The following is an 18,887-nucleotide window of genomic DNA, read 5'->3' as shown; positions in this document are numbered from 1 at the left end:
TTTTGAGACTTTCCCTCCTTATGGAGGGTGTCAATGATGGTTTTCTGCCCAACTGTCAGGTCAGCAGTCTTTCCCATGATTGTGATTCCTACTGAACCAGACTGAGAGACCATTTAAAGGCTCAGGAACCCTTTGCAGGTGTTATGGCTTAATTAGCTGCTTAGAGTGGGACACTTTGAGCCTAGAATATGGCACCTTTTCACAATATTCTAATTTTCTGAGATTGTGGAATTGGGATTTTCATGAGCTGTAAGCAATAATCATCACAATTATGACAAATCACGGCTTGAACTATCTTGCTTTGCATGTAATGAATCTGTCTCATATATTAGTTTCACCTTTTAAGTTGCATTACTGAAATAAATGAACTTTTTCACGATATTCTAGTTTTTCGAGTTTCACCTGTATTTCACTATTGAATCACGGCGGATTTCAAGTCACACATCCTGGGTCAGCTCTCTCAGCATTTTGAACCGAGAAAGGTAGGGGAAAAATAAACTTGCAGGTGCATTTTCCATACAGGTTCACAGAAATGCTTTCCTGATTAGTGATTAGTTTCCACCCACTGCTTCTTATTCTACACTCAGGTGCCTTGGAGAATAGTTTGACTCCCTCTTCTTTGTGGCAACCCCATAGATATTGGAAGACTGCTATCATGTCTCCCCTAGTCCTTCTTTTCATCAAACTAGACATACCCAGTTCCTGCAACCGTTCTTCATATGTTTTAGTCTCCAGTCCCCTAATCATCTTTGTTGCTCTTCTCTACACACTTTCTAGAGTCTCCACATCTTTTCTACATCGTGGTAACCAAAACTGAATGCCGTATTCCAAGCGTGGCCTTACCAAGGCCTTATAAAGTGGCATTACTTCACGTGATCTTGATTCTATCCCTCTGTTGATGCAGCCTAGAACTGTGTTGGCTTTTTTGGCAGCTGCTGCACACGGCTGGCTCCTATTTAAATGGTTGTCCACTAGGACTCCAAGATCCCTCTCACAGTTACTACTATAGAGCCAGGTACCCCCCTATATTGGCAACTTTAAGCCTGGCAGGCTTCAACTCCCAGAGTTGAAGCCTGCCAGGCTTAAAGTTGCCAAGGTTAGAGACCCCTGCACTATAGAGGTGGGTTCCAATGGTTCGCACCAGTTCAGTAGAACTGGTAGTAGAAATGGCAACTGGGTCTCCGAACCAATAGGGACAGCATGCTCACCACGCCCCTGAACTGGTGTCCCAGTCGCCGCAACATCTTTTTTTAACTTTTTAAAATGTTCTGCGCATGCGCAGACCTATTTATAGGCATTTTGATAAGTGCACAGAGCGCGCGTCAGGCATGCGCACTCACTGCAAAATTGCGTACACACCGAATTGGCAATTAATGCTGGCAGAAACCCACCCCTGCTGCACTAGAACACACAGTAAACATTAAGATCCTGCTACCTAGAAACGTTTCTTCTCAAGAGCTTTCCTAGCAAATGCCAGAGATCTACTTAGCATTATCTACAGGCAGTCCTCGACTTGCAACAGTTCATTTAGGGACCAAAGTTACAACAGCACTGACAAAAGTGGCTTATGATCGTTTTTCACACTTGTGACCATTGCAGCATCCCCATAGTCACATGATCAAAATTCAGATGCTTGGCAACCGACTCGTGTTTATGACGGTTGCCGTGTCCCCGAGGATCATGGGATCCCCTTTTGAGACCTTCTAACAAACGAAGTCAATGTGGAAGCCAGATTCACTTAACAACCATGTTACTATCCTGTTTCCATGAAAATAAGCCCTCCCCTGAAAATAAGCCCTCCCTGAAAATAAGCCCTCCCCGAAAATAAGCCCTCCCTGAAAATATTGCAACACAGCAGCAGCCATGAGGTGACCACGCTCGCCTCCTTCTGCACCTCGAAAATAGAAAGACCTCCCCAAAAATAAGGCCAAGCACAATTTCGGGGGTCAAAAGAAAATAAGACTCTGTCTTATTTTCGGGGAAACACGGTAACAACTGCTGTGATTCGCTTAACAACTGTGGCACAAAAGGTCATAAAATGGGGCAAAAATAACTTAACTAATGTTTCACCTAAACATTTCAACAAAAATTTCAGATTCAATTGTGGTCCTAAGATGAGGACGAACTGTCCTAACAAAACAAATGTTCATTACCATCACATTACCAGCATAATTATCTACTAACAAACCATGGCTTGTCTGATAAAACAAGCTACCTGCGTAGAGCCAAAGCGAGGACGTTTTCTTTACCTTCCCTTCCAATCCCTGAAAATTGAGCAAGCCACAAAATGTGTGAATTGGATTCCCAACATCGGAAAGCGATTCTATTTTGGTTTTTCCAATAGCCCACTTGGGAGTAGTACATCAGCAATCCACGATCTTCCTAATCCATCGATGAAACCAAAAAGTAATTTTATTTTATGAAAAATAACGAAAAAATCCTGCGCAAGGAAAGAATGCATCTGTTCCAGAGTCAGCAGGGGAACAAGTTACTCCCAGAGAGTTGTGGGGAACAGCCGAGCATCCTGAAGTGTTTCACGGAAATATAATCCTTGGGTGCAACCTGAAGCGAATCGGAATTCATCTCCTGAAAGCAGATGGGGAGGGGAACCTCATTCCCCACAGAGAAAAATCAAAAGCAGCAAGAAATGGAAGGTCACCTCAAACCTCACAAGGGATGAAGGGCTACAAAAACTGATGAAATTAGCAGAGATGGCCAAATTAATTGCTTTGATCAAAGAAAAAAAATGCAAATACTTTCATTTCTACTTGGAAATCACTTCTGGACTTTGTGCTTCAGGTGGGGGGGGAAAGGAAACTTTGATTTTGGGTTTCACTGATCAGATGGATTTTTTGTTATGAAAATGGCTGGTTTCTATTATTGTGAAAAAGTAAAAAGTTGAGGGTAGAGCTTTTACTGCCCCAAAGGAATCAGAGGTCAGTGCCTTTTTTTCCCGTCTTTTTCCTTTCCCCCCCCCCCCAATATCCACTTCCCCTTTTTCCCTTTCCTAATTTCCCTAATATTTTTGCTTTCGTATCCTTTTGGTATGCCATATTATAAATTAATAAAACGATAAAAGTGAGGGGGGGGGAATCAAAAGCAGCAGATTTTGCTTGACGGGTGAGAAGGTGTGCTTACCGGACCCTGGAGACCTCCGTCCTCTCGATCAATGCTCCCTCTCGACAGCCTCACATCGGGTTTCTAGGAAGAGAAAACACACGTGGGTTTGGATCGGAGGTTTCAAGAGCGCAGCGGGTCAGAGAGCCGAGGAATTAGAATGATTAGCAGAAGCAAAGGAAATGTTGCTAAGGGGGGGGGAGGAAGGGCGGGGAAGAAGTAGGCTTCGAGTAAGGGAGATGTTATTACATTCCTCTTCTTTCTATCCCAATGTTGCTCCCCCCCCCGCCACAACTGGCTTTTGCAAAACTTAAGACACCGAACCTTCTCAAGACTTCCACCCCAGCAAAAACAACAACAACAACCCTTTCCATCTACCCACTGTTTGCTTGCACATAATAAAGGCTTTGAGATAAATATTGAGAGTACCATTTCCCCAAGACAACATTGGAAAACCTGCATTTTAATTCTCTCGGGAGGAGGAGGAGGAAGAGCAGCAGGCAGCAGCAAGGAGCAGCTCCGCACAGCTGCCGCTTCTTCCTAGCTGCAAAAAGTTTCAACCACAGGATGAGAAATGCTGCGCATTAATTCCCGTTTCCTGCTTGAGGAAGGCTTAAATGTACTTGGCTCCCTCGCCAAGCTTCCCGAACGGGGCCAATTGCTCAGGCTCTCTAAAAGCACCGAGACCGAGAAGGTTAGGAGGAAGACCGTCTGCGCCCAGCACTGCCCTGGCTTAGGAGAGGAGGAAGGAAGGGAGGGAGGGAATCTGGCTGTTATTAACTCTTTGGAGAAGCCAGAAAGGGACGGTCTTCTTGGAATTTCAAAATTAAAAAAGAAGGGCTGTGTTCATGAGTACACCCTAAAGTCCTAGGGATCATACCCATCATCTGATACTGAATAGGGTAATATGCAAAACTAAAAAAAAAACCCTTTCCAAACCAAGAAAAATAAGAGTTGTGATAGTTGATTTATTCTTTCCTTCTTTCTTTCTCTTTCTATCTATCCACCCACCTTATACAAATCTATCTACACAAATCTAAATCTGTCTACATAAATTTATCCATCCATCTATACAAATCTATCAATCTATATCAGAGGGATAGAATCAAGATCACGTGAGGTGTTAATACACTTTATAATGCCTTCGTAAGGCCACACTTGGAATACTGCATTCAGTTTTGGTCGCCACGATGTAGAAAAGATGTGGAGACTCTGGAAAGAGTGCAGAGAAGAGCAACAAAGAGGATGAGGGGACTGGAGGCTAAAACCTATGAAGAACGGTTGCAGGAACAGGCTATGTCTAGTTTAATGATAAGAAGGACTAGAGGTGACATGATAGCAGTCTTCCAATATCTCAGTGGTTGCCACAAAGAAGAGGGAGTCAAACTATTCTCCAAGGCACCTGAGGGTAGAACAACAAGCAATGGGTGGAAACTAATCAAGCAGAGAAGCAACTGAGAACTGAGGAGAAATTTCCTGACAGTTACAACAATTAATCAGTGGAACAGCTTTGCCTCCAGAAGTTGTGAATGCCCCAACACTGGAAGTCTTTAAGAAGATGCTGGATAGCCATTTGTCTGGAATGGTATAAGGTTTCCTGCCTAGGCAGGAGGTTGGACTAGAAGATCTCCAAGGTCCCTTCCAACTCTGCTATTGTATTGTATTATCTATTTATCAATCTATCTATCCAAATCTATCCATCTATATATACAAATTTACCTATCTATCTACCTACCTACCTAATTTGCAAATCTTTAAACATCTGGGTCATCACTTTAAAAATCACCTTACCATCCGAAGAATATCTGTACCACACCTAACTACCTGTGTTACAAATTACCATAGACAGTTATCCCAGCCGCTGTCACCACTTGTATTTCCTTTCCCTGCTGGCTATTCTGTTTGCAGACTTGAGTCTCAAATGATCAGAGGTGGATGGGTGCTTACTTTGAGGCAACACTTAGCCAAAGTGCATCAAAACGTATGTGGCAATAGAAATAGGTTTCATATTGTAAGAAGTCTTTGTTGAAGAAGATTAGCCTAATTTAAGTGAAAATTAAAAGTATCAAGAAGAACAGGTTGAGCATGTCTACATTATTTCTTGGTATTAAATTGTATTTTTCTGGATTTGGAACCACAAGGGCCCAACCTAATTCCTCATTCAACCACACAGCTCCATTTGGTGTTTAATCAAATACTCTGCTTACCGTTTTTTTCCTGCTTATGCAGGGAGGGGGAAACAGGAACTATCCCCTGTTCAGCACCCATGCAGAGAATTGACTCTATTTCTTAAAGTCTGTAGAGATTCTCAGTCATCCAAGCCATGGTTGTCCCAAAGGTGCTTTTTCTTTGGATGCCTGAGAATCTCTACAGACTTTTAGTTATACAATTTGGGATGAACAACTTTTCAATAGTGTGGGAGTAGGAATGGATTTCCGGAGGAAAAAAAACTGCAGACTACAGAAAGCATTTGCACTACTTAGGTGACCCTGAGGACAGAGAGAAACCTCCAATAAAACAGGGTGTCAAACTCACAGCAGTGCCACGTGGCGTATTGGGACTTTTCCCTTCGTGACATGGGGCATGGGTATGGCCAGCACTTGAGGCATCCGGCCCGTGGGCTGGGAGTTTGACAGCCCTACTCTAAAAGGATGCAAATTGCAGCTACCTGCCAGGAATATAAATCTTTCCATTTCCCCACTATCCTGCCAGAGCTGAAGAAGCTTCTGGGATGAGAAGCGAAAAGTCTTCAAAAGAAAACACAAGAAAGTCCAGTTGCCTCCTGAAAAAGCACCTTTGGGATAACTTTGTCTCTTGTTCCTCCGTTCATAAATGACTGATTTGTAAGACATTCAAATGGATACCCAGCCCTTTGCAGCAGGAGCCTCCAACCATGACAATTTTGCGACGTGTTGTCTGAGGAGTTCTGGGAGTCGAAGTCCACAAGTCGTAAAATTGGGAATCCCTTCTTTACAAAGAAGTTTGAAAGCCCATCAGCAAGCCTCCTCCTTTAGGAGCGGGACCAGCCGTAATTGTTGGGCTTGCCACGTGGCACTCAATGTATGCAGCCCGTGGCTCAACCTTATTTGTTGGGGTCTTTGCTCCAGGAGCTGAACATGGTTTCCGTGGCATTTCCCTTCATATTGTTGGGATCATTTCCAACATCTACTCAGTGGGTTGAGAGTGATGGGCCCAAAGTCACCCACTCTCAGCTTGCATGGCTCAGAATAGATTTAGAGGCAGGTTTAAATCTTCCCAAGTTTTTCAACTTCAAGAAATAGTGATGGAAGAGTTATGATCTGCTGCTAATGTGGTTTTTAAATGGGTGCACCAGTGAAACAGAATAATTAATGTAACAATATCACTGGAAAATAAATATTAAATTTACCAAGATATTTTACACTGGACCATTACCCTGATGATTAACAAAATTAAAATCCATTTCTAGAACCTTTTGGAAATGTAATATAACAGCAAAAAAACATTTACGCCATCTAATCCTCAATGACCCAAGTAGGTCGCAAAAGTCTTTTTTTTTTTTTTAAATATCTGGGGACAATGATGTAAAGCTCAACCATTCTGGAAGACAGTCTATTTTAGAATGAAATAAATTTTAAGGCTGAATTTGCTTTCTTAGCAGATGTCTTTCAGTTAAACTGCACCAAAACCATATATCACTACAAAGTATACCAAATTGGCTTTGTTGATGGTGACAGTTGCTAGGATGCTTTAAGTCTTTTACTGGAAATCACACATAATTCCCTCTTTAATAGAATGCCAAAAGAAGTTGTAGGATTATGTGTCACTGTCAAAAATAAAATTTGAAAAAGAAAAACCCTGAAACGGAATTTAATTCAACTGGGAAGCCATCTATGGACTATAATTCTACATATAGACTTGTAATACATTCAAAGTTTGGGTTTTTCTTCACAAGGTTAGCTTTTTGTTTGATTCTTAAATACAGATGTAATTTTTAGGTGACATAGGAACCTTGATTAGCTCTCATTCTGATTTACAATTCATATTGTACTAATTTACTCCCTGATACTAACTTGATTGTGACAAGGGTTCTGAAGTCATAAATTATTCAAAATACTTTAAAATGCAGTTCCAATCTTAATGCTACTTTGGCATTTCAATTTTTTACAGCGTGCACTTCTTCTTCTTTTGCATATCCTTCCTGGTTCTTTTTTTAAGCATTTACTGCAATTTTTTAAAAAAATGTTTCCATATCTCCTAGTTAACAAAGCAATCTTTCACATGTTCACCAGCCCTTTTCTTACCTCTCTACAACTATAGGATTGCACCCAGTTCATCAGATGAATGCAGATAGCTTTAAAAAAGACTTCTGGGATAATAAAATTGATTTGTTAAGTCATCACAAAACTCTTCATTCTGTTGCTGTCAAGACCAAGATGGAGACATCTGGCAACATTCAAATGGCTCAATAGAACGAGATCCAGAAACCACGTTATTAAGGACAGGAAACAGCCTTTCGATCTGAGAATGCCAACGAATTACTCCACTTCTTTTTCCTCTTCCATATATCCGATGTGGAAGGGATAACTCAGAATTCAGAAAGATATATTACACATTGCAGATATCTGAAGTGCAGGATCGTGAATTGATGGGGCATCATGAGTTTGAGCCAAAGTAGACCACTCGCATCATTTAGCAGAAAAGATAGAACGGATAATTGGATGTACAGATGTTTGCTGAACCTTGTCCATAAATTTGAGTGTGATGGCAACTTGTTGAAGATTGGACCATATGGGCAGACTTCTACAAGATCAAGGGTTTATATTCGCGTCATCAAGGCGTCGTCGTGTGACGGGTCGCAACTTATTTTCCCTTCGCTGAACTGGGCATGCACGACGCATCCAGCCCACGGCCCGCGAGTTTGACAGCCCTGTACAAGATGTCCTAAACAAATTAGACGAAGTCCCAAAGGTGCTTTTTCAGGAGGCAACTGGACTTTCTTGTTTTCTTTCTTTTGAAGATGTTTTGCTTCTCATGGAAAAGAAAAAAACAAGACAGTCCAGTTGCCTCCTGGAAAAGCACCTTTGCAACAACCATGACCTGGATGACTGAGAATCGCTACAGAAATTAGATGAAAGGGACCGCCATTTGCAGAGCCATGGTGGTGCAGTGGTTAGAGTGCAGTACTGCAGGGTACTTCAGCTGACTGCTAGCTGCGGTTCGGCAGTTCAAATCTCACCGGTTCAAGGTTGACTCATCCTTCCATCCTTCCGAGATGGGTAAAATGAGGACCCAGATTGTTGGGGGGCAAGAGGATGACTCTGTAAACCGCTTAGAGAGGGCTGAAAAAGCACTAAGAAAGCGGGATGTAAGTCAAAGTACTGCTGCTACCCCAAGGTGACACTGTATTTAGCTTTCCAATGAAATGAACTAATTTCTCTGCATGGCAGCCCTGGCACTACCATCGATCGGTTAACTTTTAAAATATAATCTTTTAGCGTAGGCTTCCTCGGCTGCCGGCTCCCCTTGTTATTTGTGTGTGTTATCTTGCAGGATTGTTTCTGCGCTCTTGTAAATGTGAAGCTTTTAGCACAAGGAACGGCATGTGCCTCTATTTTTAGTGAAATCACAGAAAATCTTAGGGCTCTGTGAGCAACAAAGTTGCAAAGTACATAAGAAAAAAAAAAGAATGCAAAGGTTTACAGAAGAAAATATTGGAATAAAATAAATGATTCTTTTATAAAGTACGGTCCCATACAAAGTTCCCAGCAAAGGAAGATTTGGGAAGTCCGTAGGTGTGTGAGGAGTCATTCCCTCTGGAAATAATGTACATTAACGTGTTAGCGTCCCATGATAAAGCTTAAGTATGTATTGCATTTACAATCACTGATATACAACACTAATTATATAAATACACACACACAAACATATACAGTATATGCATATGCACAGTATAAGGAGTCCCTGTGGATTTTACTCTGCTAGTCCTTGCTGACTCTGGGGGATGGTGTCCATTTCCGTTTCAAGGCCACTGAACGCTTCAACGCTGTCCAAAGACATTTCCATGGTCAAGTAACCAGCACTAATGTCACAGAGCGCTATTGCTTTTGCACCAAAGTGATACCTATTTATCTACTCACATTTGTATGTTTTCAAACTGCTAGACTGGCATGAGCTGAGGCGACCACGGGAGCTCACCCCATTGGATGGCACTCGGGTCTTGAACTTAAAAGACTGCTGGCTTTCTAGCCAACAAGCCCAGTGTCTGAGCCACTGTGTCATTATAGGTGTGTTTGTGTGTGTTTTCCAAGCAGGACACTGACCATGGACAGAAGCACTAGAAGTTAGTGTCCCCCCCACTAAAATGAACAACCACACCATTTCCTCAAAAGTTTTGGAGTTGTGTCATCGTTTTTTGCTTTACGTGACACTATAGAACCAGTGCACAACTTGAAGGCACAGCATATCAATTGAACAGCCTCCAGGTGCAACAAACCCAGATACATCCAGCTGGGTAAGAAGGCTCTGTTACACAAACTGCAACTGCACACTAGCACAGCCTCCAACAGCAGTGACTTCCATGCAAACGGTGCAAAACCAAACTATTCACAGGCCCTCATTTAGCTGAATTCTCTTGGGATGCCCAAGATATAATTAGCAGTAACCGCCCCTTTCCGCAAAGAAAAACTGGACAGTTCTACTGCATTCCATGCCGCTTTCCCTTCACATAGTGGGAAAAAATGCACAACGGAGGGAAAACCAAGCCCTGCTTCTTCTTCTTTTATTCAAAAGCAAAAAAAAATAATCATAAAACCCAGCTTTAGCATCAAAAAAATTCCATCCATGTTGTTGTTGTTGATGATGCTTCCTTAGTAAATCTGGGATGGGCACTGAAGCGTATGTGGGTGGAAATGTTTGAAAAGAAAACCCTGAAAAGAAATGGTGAGATTTACAAACAAACAGTCCCCCCTCCCACACACACACACACACTGATAAGATGACAAGCAATTCATTTCTTTAATAGAAAGTGTTAGGGAAGCTCCCCGCTGGGAGAGCGAGTGTGTTCAGAGAAGCGTTGTGAAAGTTGTGTTGGAGAACACACAAACCAGCATACAGAGACACTGCAGTTTAAATAGGCTTTTACTTTCTACTTTTTACTTTTGGTAACTGCTCAGTTAGAAATGAACAACATGCATTACCTTCACCAGACGCCCCCACCTTCCATCCATTTGCCAAAAATACATGTTCCTTGCTCGTGGTCAATTTTACAAACCTTTTTCTATCCCTAGCAATGCACTGTGATGCTCCACTATCAACAACCCACAAATCATGGTGTACTGGTGCAAGGGACGTGGTGGCTCAATGCTAAGACGCTGAGCTTGTCGATCAAAAAGGCCGGCAGTTCGGCGGTTCGAATCCCTAGCGCCGCATAACGGAGTGAGCTCCCGTTACTTGTCCCAGCTTCTGCCAGCTTAAGCATGTAAAAAGTAGAAAAATAGGGACCACTTTGGTGGGAAGGTAACAGCGTTCCGGGCGCCTTCGGCATTGAGTCATGCCGGCCACATGACCATGGAGATGACTTTGGACAGCACTGGCACTTCGGCTTTGCAATGGAGATGAGCACCGCCCCCTAGAGTCAGGAACGACTAGCACATATGTGTGAGAGGAACCTTTACCTTTACCTAATACAAAGCAATGTTTCTCAACCTTGGCAACTCTTAAGGTGCCTGAACTTCAATTCCCTGGGAGTTGAAATCCACATATAGGTGGTTCTCGATTTACAGAAGTTTGTTTAGGGACTGTTCAAAGCAGTGGTGGGTTTCAAAAATTTTTAGAACCTCTTCCGTAGGTGTGGCCTTTGTGGGAGTGGCTTGCCGGCCATGTGACAAGTGGAAGTGGCTTGGCAGTCATGTGACTGGGTGGTCATGGCCAACTCGTAAAATGTGGTGAAACTCACTTAACAACGCTCCTGCTTAGCAACCAAAATGTTGGCTCAGAAACTCTGGCATTTGAAGCATGCAAGTCTTAAAGCTGTCAAGTTACAAGACCCTTTTGCACCCCTCACCCTTTAGAAAAAGAAACCCCAGGGGTGTTCAAACTTAACAACTTTAAGACTTGTGGACTTCAACTCCCAGAATTCCTCCTCTCGCTCTTCATCTTGATGGTGTGCCGGCGGGCGGGGGGAGGGAGCTGGAACCGGTTCTAAACGGCACTGTACATTTGTGGAACCTCTTCTAGAGAAGAGGTTAGAACTGGCAGGAACTCACCCCTGGTTCAAAGTCACAACGGCACTGAAAAAAGTGACTTATGACCGTTTTTTACAGTTACGACCTTTGTAGCATCCCCCATGATCACGTGATCCAAATTCAGATGCTTGACAACCGATTCATATTTATGACGGTTGCAATGTCTCCGGAGTCACGTGATCACCTTTTGCGACTTTTTGACAAGCAAATTCACGGGGGAGGCCAGATTCGCTGAAGAACTGGCTTACTAACTTATCAACTGCAATGATTCACTTAACAACCAAGGCAAGAAAGGTAGTAAATTGGGGCAAAACTCACTTAAGAAATATTGCGGTTTACAACAAAAACTCTGGACTCAATTGTCATCGTAAGTTGAGGACTATCCGTGCTTAAAGTTGAGAAACACTAATAGAGAGAATCAAAGGAAGCTTTTCAGACCCTGATATAACTATGATCTTTGCAATGGTGATTAGTACCAATGTTTTGTTGATTAGAAAGATTTGATGTTATAGGAATGGCTAAAGTAAAGGAAACATATGTGCTAGTTGTTCCCACTCTAGGGGGTGGTGCTCATCTCCATTTCAAAGCCGAAGAGCCAGCGCTGTCCAAAGACGTCTCCGTGGTCATGTGGCCAGCATGACTAAACGCCAAAGGAGCATGGAGCACTGTTACCTTCCCACCAAAGTAGTTCCTATTTTTCGACTTGCATTTTTTAATGTGCTTTTGAACTGCTAGGTTGGCAGAAGCTGGGACAAGTAACGGGAGCTTACTCTGTTACGCAGTGCTAGGGGTTCGAACTGCCGACCTTTCTGATCGACAAGCTCAGCGTCTTAACCACTGAGCCATTGCGTCCCATAGGAATGGCTACTAATATACTAATGTGTAAAAGCAAGGAGGTTGGAGTGTATTTATCTTGTACTGTGCTAAAGAGAGTTGGAAGTCCATGCCCACTTTTTCTTTCTTTTTTCTCTTTCCCCTTGTATCTCACGCCCCCTTTTCCTCTCTCCCTTCCCTTCCCTTAATTTCCTATCTTTTTCTTCTCTTCTTTGTATTTTATATAATAAAAAATAAAAAATAAATATTTTGGCAATAAGATATATTCCAATGAAGATTGATCTGTGGCAGGTTTTTAAAAAAGCAGGCAACCCATAGGAGAAAATACACCCTGCCCCAAATTGTCTCTAACTTCCTTTGAGGCCTGAACCAAACGCAATATTTTTATTGATGTGCTGACTGAAGTCAATGCCTCCCCCTCCTCTCCATAAGGAGAGAATGGAAATTAAGGTTTAAGGAAATACGTGAAGCATCTTTAGGCTTTGAAAATGTTCCTTTCTGGTTTTGGCTGCTGCTGGGAAACATTTCTTGCTTCTACAGTTTTAAGAGGGAAGTCAACCCCAGCATTGGCCAGAAACCAACCCGATGAGGTAGCACGAGCCCCAAATGACTTTGCTTGAAGCGCCACTGATATTAACGGGTTTTTTTCTCCCCTTGGGGGGAAAAAATATCTTCCAAACAGCATAGCCCAGTGTGCTGAGAGCCCTGGCTGCACAATAGCAATAGCACTTAAGACTTATATACTATTTCACAGTACTTCAGAGCCCTCTCTAAGCAGTTTACAGAGTCAGCCTCTTGCCCCCAACAATCTGGGTCTATTTTTGCACAGTTTGTACCCCAATGGCACAAAAGCAGATTGGAACATCTGGAATGAACTTTCTGGCTATAAAAATTGTGTGTGTGTGTGTGTGTGTGTACGTACATGTACATTAAGTACTGAACAAACAATTCTCTTTATTTCCCTTTTAGAGCAATTTTTTTAAAATAGAGCAGTTATGTCAAAAGCTCACAGACCAGTTGAGAGTGGGAAGCCTGTTCCATTTTCATCAAAAAGGGAAGAGACAGTCAATAGATAGCTCTGAATAATTTCATCCAGAATAGTTGCAGCTGCTTATTTTCCCCCTTGGGAACAACGTTGTTTTTTCCTTATTTGGTAGCCTTTAAGGAAGTGGGCAAGCAGAGACTTCATGAAAAACAAAATCTGCATGTCCAGCTGTTTCATAGACTAGATAGCAAAGCTTTACTTGGGAAAAGATTAATTATTCTGAGGCATTAGCTACAGGGGGAGATAAAGAGATCACAGCTGAAATTTTACAGTATAACTTACAATTTAATTTAAAAAAAAGAAAGAAAATCATAATGTTGCAGATGTATTTATTATTCAATCTATGGAGAATTTGTTGGTTTGGATAATGCTAATCCCAGCCTGACACTCAACCCAACAAGACATTTGAGACACCCAAGCTCTAAGCGCGACCATGTTTGGAGGAAGCCACAAAATAAGCCTCTTGACTTAAAGATGGCATCTTCTTGCCCTTTACCAGAGGGAGGCCCCTTGTGGAGTACGGTGAAGCCGTTACCATGGCAATTCCACTGTGCTGTACAGTAGAAGCCATTTTACGGCAGTACAGTAGAAACCATTTGAAGGCACAACAGGCTGTATCGTAACAAAACACACACAATGAGGGGTGTCTTATCACCACAGGAGGGAGGGAGGGAAGGCCATTTACACACACACAAACACATACACACACAGAGAGCCATTTATACACACAAAGATACACACACACACACACACACACATCCTTCCGAAATGGGTAAAATGAGGACCCAGATTTTCTGGGGCAATATGCCGATGTTGTAACCGCTCAGAGTGTGCTGTAAAGCATTGTGAAGCAGTACATAAAATGCTATTACTACTCCTCAACTTACAACCATTTTAAACGACGATCTGAAGTTGTGACAGCACTGCTCAAAGTGCCTTACGACCCATCCTTAAAGTTATAGCCGTCTCACCATCAGCCACATGATCAACAAAGATAGAGGTGGGATTTCTAATAGTAACCACCCCTCTTGGAGGGAAATGGACAGTTCAGAAATGGGAAAAATACATGGAAGAAAAACAAATATCTGAAGGGAATACTTAAAAGGGTGTGCTTGTGGGAAAGTTAGCCAGCGATTAATGGAAACGGGAACCCTGTTTTCTTATGATTATTATCAGATATAAAGAAAGAGAAACGTGACTCACTTATACTTTGGAAAAGAGCATAAATCTGCATTGAGAGGCAAAGAGCTTGTCATAATTGCAACAAGGAAACCAAAAAAATAATAATTCCATTACCAGAAATCTCTCCTCCTTTTCCAACCATCTTTGGTCTTCCTCCATTTCTTGTTGCTGTCGTATCAATCTCTCTTCCATTAGATGTGCTGGTAGGACCTGTCCCATCCCGCGCATATCCAAACTGCCAGTATCCTACAAAGCAGGGCGGGTGAGCAGAAAAGAGACAAGCTGAAATGTTAACTGTCAATCATTTTTATTTTAATGTGACTGTCATCAATAGAGACCCTGCTTTTCTTTTTCAAGTGAGAATTTGCTGTATCCTGGTTTTCTGGGGTAAAGGAAAAACGACAGAAAGCAATACAGTACTAATAGTGGTGGGTTACGACCGGTACGTGCCGGTACGGGTCTACTGGTGCCTGCTGGGAACACCAGATACCATTCTGATACGGTGCTCTGGAGGGCCCACCCGCCTGCTGTCTTTACCTGTATTTGAGCTCTTCGGGGCTTACATGCATGTAGCGTACAACGCCTGCACAATGCTCCGCCGAGAAGCTGGAGCATTGCAGGAGGTAAGGACGCATGCGCGCACTGCACACGTTCATGTGGAGGACGCTGGGACCCATTGCACCATACCGGTTGCAATGGAATCTGGAACCCACCACTGAGTACTAATGGTCTAATACATTTTAGCTTTGACTATAAGAGAATCTAGAATAAGAGTTGGAGGAGACCTTGGAGGTCTTCTAGTCCAACTCTTTGCTCAAGGAAGAAACTTGATACCAGGGGGGTCAAACTTGCAACCCACCGGCCATATGTGTTATGCACTGGTTATGCCCACCCCCGTTTTAACAAAGGGGGGAGAAGTTGCGATACATCATGTGACAACATGTCGTCGCGAGTTTGACACCCCTGCTCTATGCTATTCCAAATCAGTGGCTGTCCAGTCTCTTCATAAAAACCTCCAGTGATGGATCACCCACAACTTCTGGTGGCAAACTCTTCTGCTGGTCCCCACTGTTAGGAAGTTTCTCCTTAATTCCAGGTTGCTTCTCTCTTTGATTAGTTTCCATCCAATGTTTCCTGTCCTGCCCTCTGGTGCTTTGGAGAATAGGTTGACCCCAGGGTGGGTTGCTGCCGGCGTTGCTACCGTTTCGTGCACGCGCAAAAATTGTGCACGCCCATGCCAGACGTGCGCTACACATGCATGTGCATTTACACATAAATAGGCTTTCGCACGCGGAAAACATTAAAAAATGAGGAAAAAATAAATTTGTGCAATGAAAGTTAGCAGTTAGCAATAGCAGTTAGACTTATATACCGCTTCAGAGGGCTTTCAGCCCTCTCTAAGCGGTTTACAGAGTCAGCATATCGCCCCCAACAACAATCCGGGTCCTCATTTTACCCACCTCGGAAGGATGGAAGGCTGAGTCAACCCTGAGCCGGTGAGATTTGAACAGCCGAACTGCAGAACTACAGTCAGCTGAAGTGGCCTGCAGTGCTGCATTTAACCACTGCGCTACCTCGGCTCAAGTTGTTCTGCACATGCGCAGAATCGAAAAACAAGATGGTGCTGCCGTATGAAAACCAATTCGGGGGCGTGGCAGGCCTGGGTCGCTGCCAGTTCCAGTGACCCAGGCCACCAAACTAGTACCGGTTTGGCCAAACCAGTCCAAACCGGTAGGAACCCACCACTGGTTGACCTGCCCTCTTTCTCTGTAAGTCTTTCAAATATTGGGAAACTACAATCATGAAACCCCCTCCTCAATCTCTTCGTTAGACTAGACATACAGATTACAACCAAACTCCACCACAAAACCAAAACCTATCTAACCTAATTCAGTACTCACTTCAGTAGTTAATGCAAGGATTGAAAAGCAGGTTTGGGTAACAGAGAAAGGTTTATCACACAGAAAATATGCTTTACAAAGAGGCACAAGTTAAAAACAGAGGCTTTTAAGGTGAAGAATGGTTGGAGATTTCTCCTAACAGTGGACGTCTTTGTATTAGGAAAACCACAGATGACTCAAGTAGCAATTAAGTCAATGCCTGGCATTATGATCCGGTATTCTCAGGGCTGGCACCCCTTGATATTTTGACAAGTTTCCAAAATTGCCAGACGGCATGACTGATTATTGAGAGCTCCAACACTGATATATCTCAAGGTCACGAAGTTGTGAAGTTTGCTCTACACAATTCCTACCAACACACACATTTATCTACTTTAATGAACAACTCTTCTCTCTCAGCAATCGTGGATGATCAGCAAATGTTTCCCATGCTTTCTCCTGATCATCATTCATGTATGAAGCATGCATGCATGTAAGTATCCCGGAATGCCTCTTCGTGGTGATACGTGTTTCTTATGTGCTATGACAAATTATGAAAAACAAGGAGCGAGTCTGAATTTAGAGATATAAGAAGTAATTTTTCTCTTTCTCTCTCACTTGCCTCTGTGAGTGTGAGTGTGTGTGTATGTTTGCACACGCAAAGCTCCACATGAGTCTTTACCCTGCAAAAAAGAAGACACCCCCCCCCCCCGCCAGAAAGGCACACAAACTGGATGCTAAGATGGATGTCTATTTTACTCACACTTTGAGAAACATCTGTAATAGTTTTCTTTCAAATATTTTCCTTATTGTATCTCTCGGCTAAAAATGGCATTCGAGGAAGCAAACAATAAAATGCAGTTTTCTATCTGGTTTTAATTATATTTTAAGACCTGTGAATGGGTCAGCCAACTGAAATGCAGGGTTATGTTTTCTTTTTTTCTTTCTACTTTGACACTTGCAAAAAGCACAAGAAAAGAAATAACAACAGCCACCTGATTAAAACTTTCCATCCCCAAGAAGTATGTTTAAAAGCTAATCGGTGCCTGAATCGGGTTCTACCCTACTGGAAACACAATACAAATGGAGATACTTATTTTCTTTGGCGGCAGCAACAGTGACAGACAAATAGGAAGGATCTGAACAACCACATCAGTGGTGTCATCCCCTGAAGTCTGCTACCGGCTCGGTGAGTCTGCTACCAAGTGCGCTTTGCAAGCATGTGCAGCTGAGATGCGCCTGCGCAGCGCTAAAAAAGGAACATTTTGAAACCTTCCAAGTTAGCAAAGGTAAGTAGAACAGCGAGGGAGGCAAGATCTGCTGTGCCACGCGATTTAGATTAGGTAGCATTTTTTACTAACGGTTCGGGTGAACCGGTCCGAACTGGTAGATTTCACCCTTGAACCACACCAAACTGCTTGAGACAATGTTGTTTGAAGTGGTCTACCCTAAAGCTGACCTGACCGGAGCCATCTTGGAGCTTCAGTTTTGCCGCACTGGAGTTGAGGGATAGGGAGGGGAGGACTAGAGATAGCTGGAGTTTTGGAGCCAAAATAAAATACTTCCTCTTGGGAACCAAGGACGTACTCACACCTGGCCCGAGGAAGGAGGAGTGATGTCACCAGGCAACCACACAGTGCTTTGATTGGACCATGTGACTAATTGTTTGGGGTTTGAGGGAAAACTTTTACTTTTAATTAGGTGGAAACTGCGGGAACCTTCAGAGTCGGTTTTTACCCGATCTGTGCCAATATAATATCTCCAATAAAGCTGTTCCTTGAGGGATCTACCTGCCCCCGAGTTTTGCTTGCTGTAGTTCTATTACTTGGAATCTTGACAGCCTCACCCCAATTTCTGCAATGCTTTATACAAAGCATAACCAACAGCATCCAGGAATGGTCCATTAACTGAAGAAATCATTATGACAAAAGTGTCATACACTGATCCCCAAGTCAATAATACATATCCAGAACAACTGAAGCTTCAAACTACATTAGAAAGTATGTAGAAACAATTCAAGAGGCAGGATAGTGAAACAAAGGTCTCATCATCGCCTCTTACATGGTGGAATCAAAGCTGCTGGTTACCCCATCAGCCATCCATCACCTGCTTCCATAATCCACACAAAGGCCTGATACACTTGTGATGAATCTCACCTGTCCAAGTGTTGTCTCTGTGGTTGACCCCCTCAGCCAACTTGTATACTTACATCACTGTTACAGTAAAGTTTCTAGTGAATTCTAGCTTCTGTTCAATCACACTAATTCCGTATTCGCCATCAACATGATTCTACCCATTTCACTGCCGCCAACCTCATTTTAACTTCAAAATGTTTTGGGTTCAGCGCAGTGGAGTGATCCAGTCTTTGAATGTCAACTACACGTGTCAATCACGAGTGCCAATAGAAAGGCATTCAGACAATCAAATGTTTAGGAGTTGGGCAACTTCACTGGTCTTGAATCTTTGCATAAGATGTAAGCCATGCCAATTCTAGCAGAACTGTAAAAAAATCCTCCTATCTAGATTAGAATAATCTACCAAACAGCAATAAACTAAAACTATATCCTGCCAAACGAGGCCACAAATATCAGTAATGACTTATTC

The 18,887-nt window shown here is 42.8% G+C and overlaps 1 protein-coding gene across 9 annotated transcripts in view; it reads right to left on the bottom strand.

The window, feature by feature from the left end:
* The window catches only part of PTK2 (protein tyrosine kinase 2), a 175,890-nt gene that overhangs the window by 20,734 nt on the left and 136,269 nt on the right, over nucleotides 1-18,887 (bottom strand). For all 9 annotated transcript variants that reach the window (XM_087706643.1, XM_087706641.1, XM_087706644.1 and 6 more), the window contains 2 exons: nucleotides 14,518-14,649; nucleotides 3,139-3,201 (listed from right to left, as the gene is read on the bottom strand). In XM_087706643.1, coding sequence (XP_087562769.1) covers nucleotides 3,139-3,201; nucleotides 14,518-14,649 — 195 coding nt within the window. The remainder of the gene's footprint in view (nucleotides 1-3,138; nucleotides 3,202-14,517; nucleotides 14,650-18,887) is intronic.

Source organism: Thamnophis sirtalis, unplaced genomic scaffold (genome assembly GCF_051295495.1).
Source record: "Thamnophis sirtalis isolate CommonGarterSnake01/CBP01778 unplaced genomic scaffold, rThaSir2_p1.2 scaffold_2, whole genome shotgun sequence".
In the NCBI taxonomy this organism is placed as follows: domain Eukaryota; kingdom Metazoa; phylum Chordata; class Lepidosauria; order Squamata; family Natricidae; genus Thamnophis; species Thamnophis sirtalis.
This window is presented reverse-complemented; position numbering and strand designations above follow the sequence as displayed.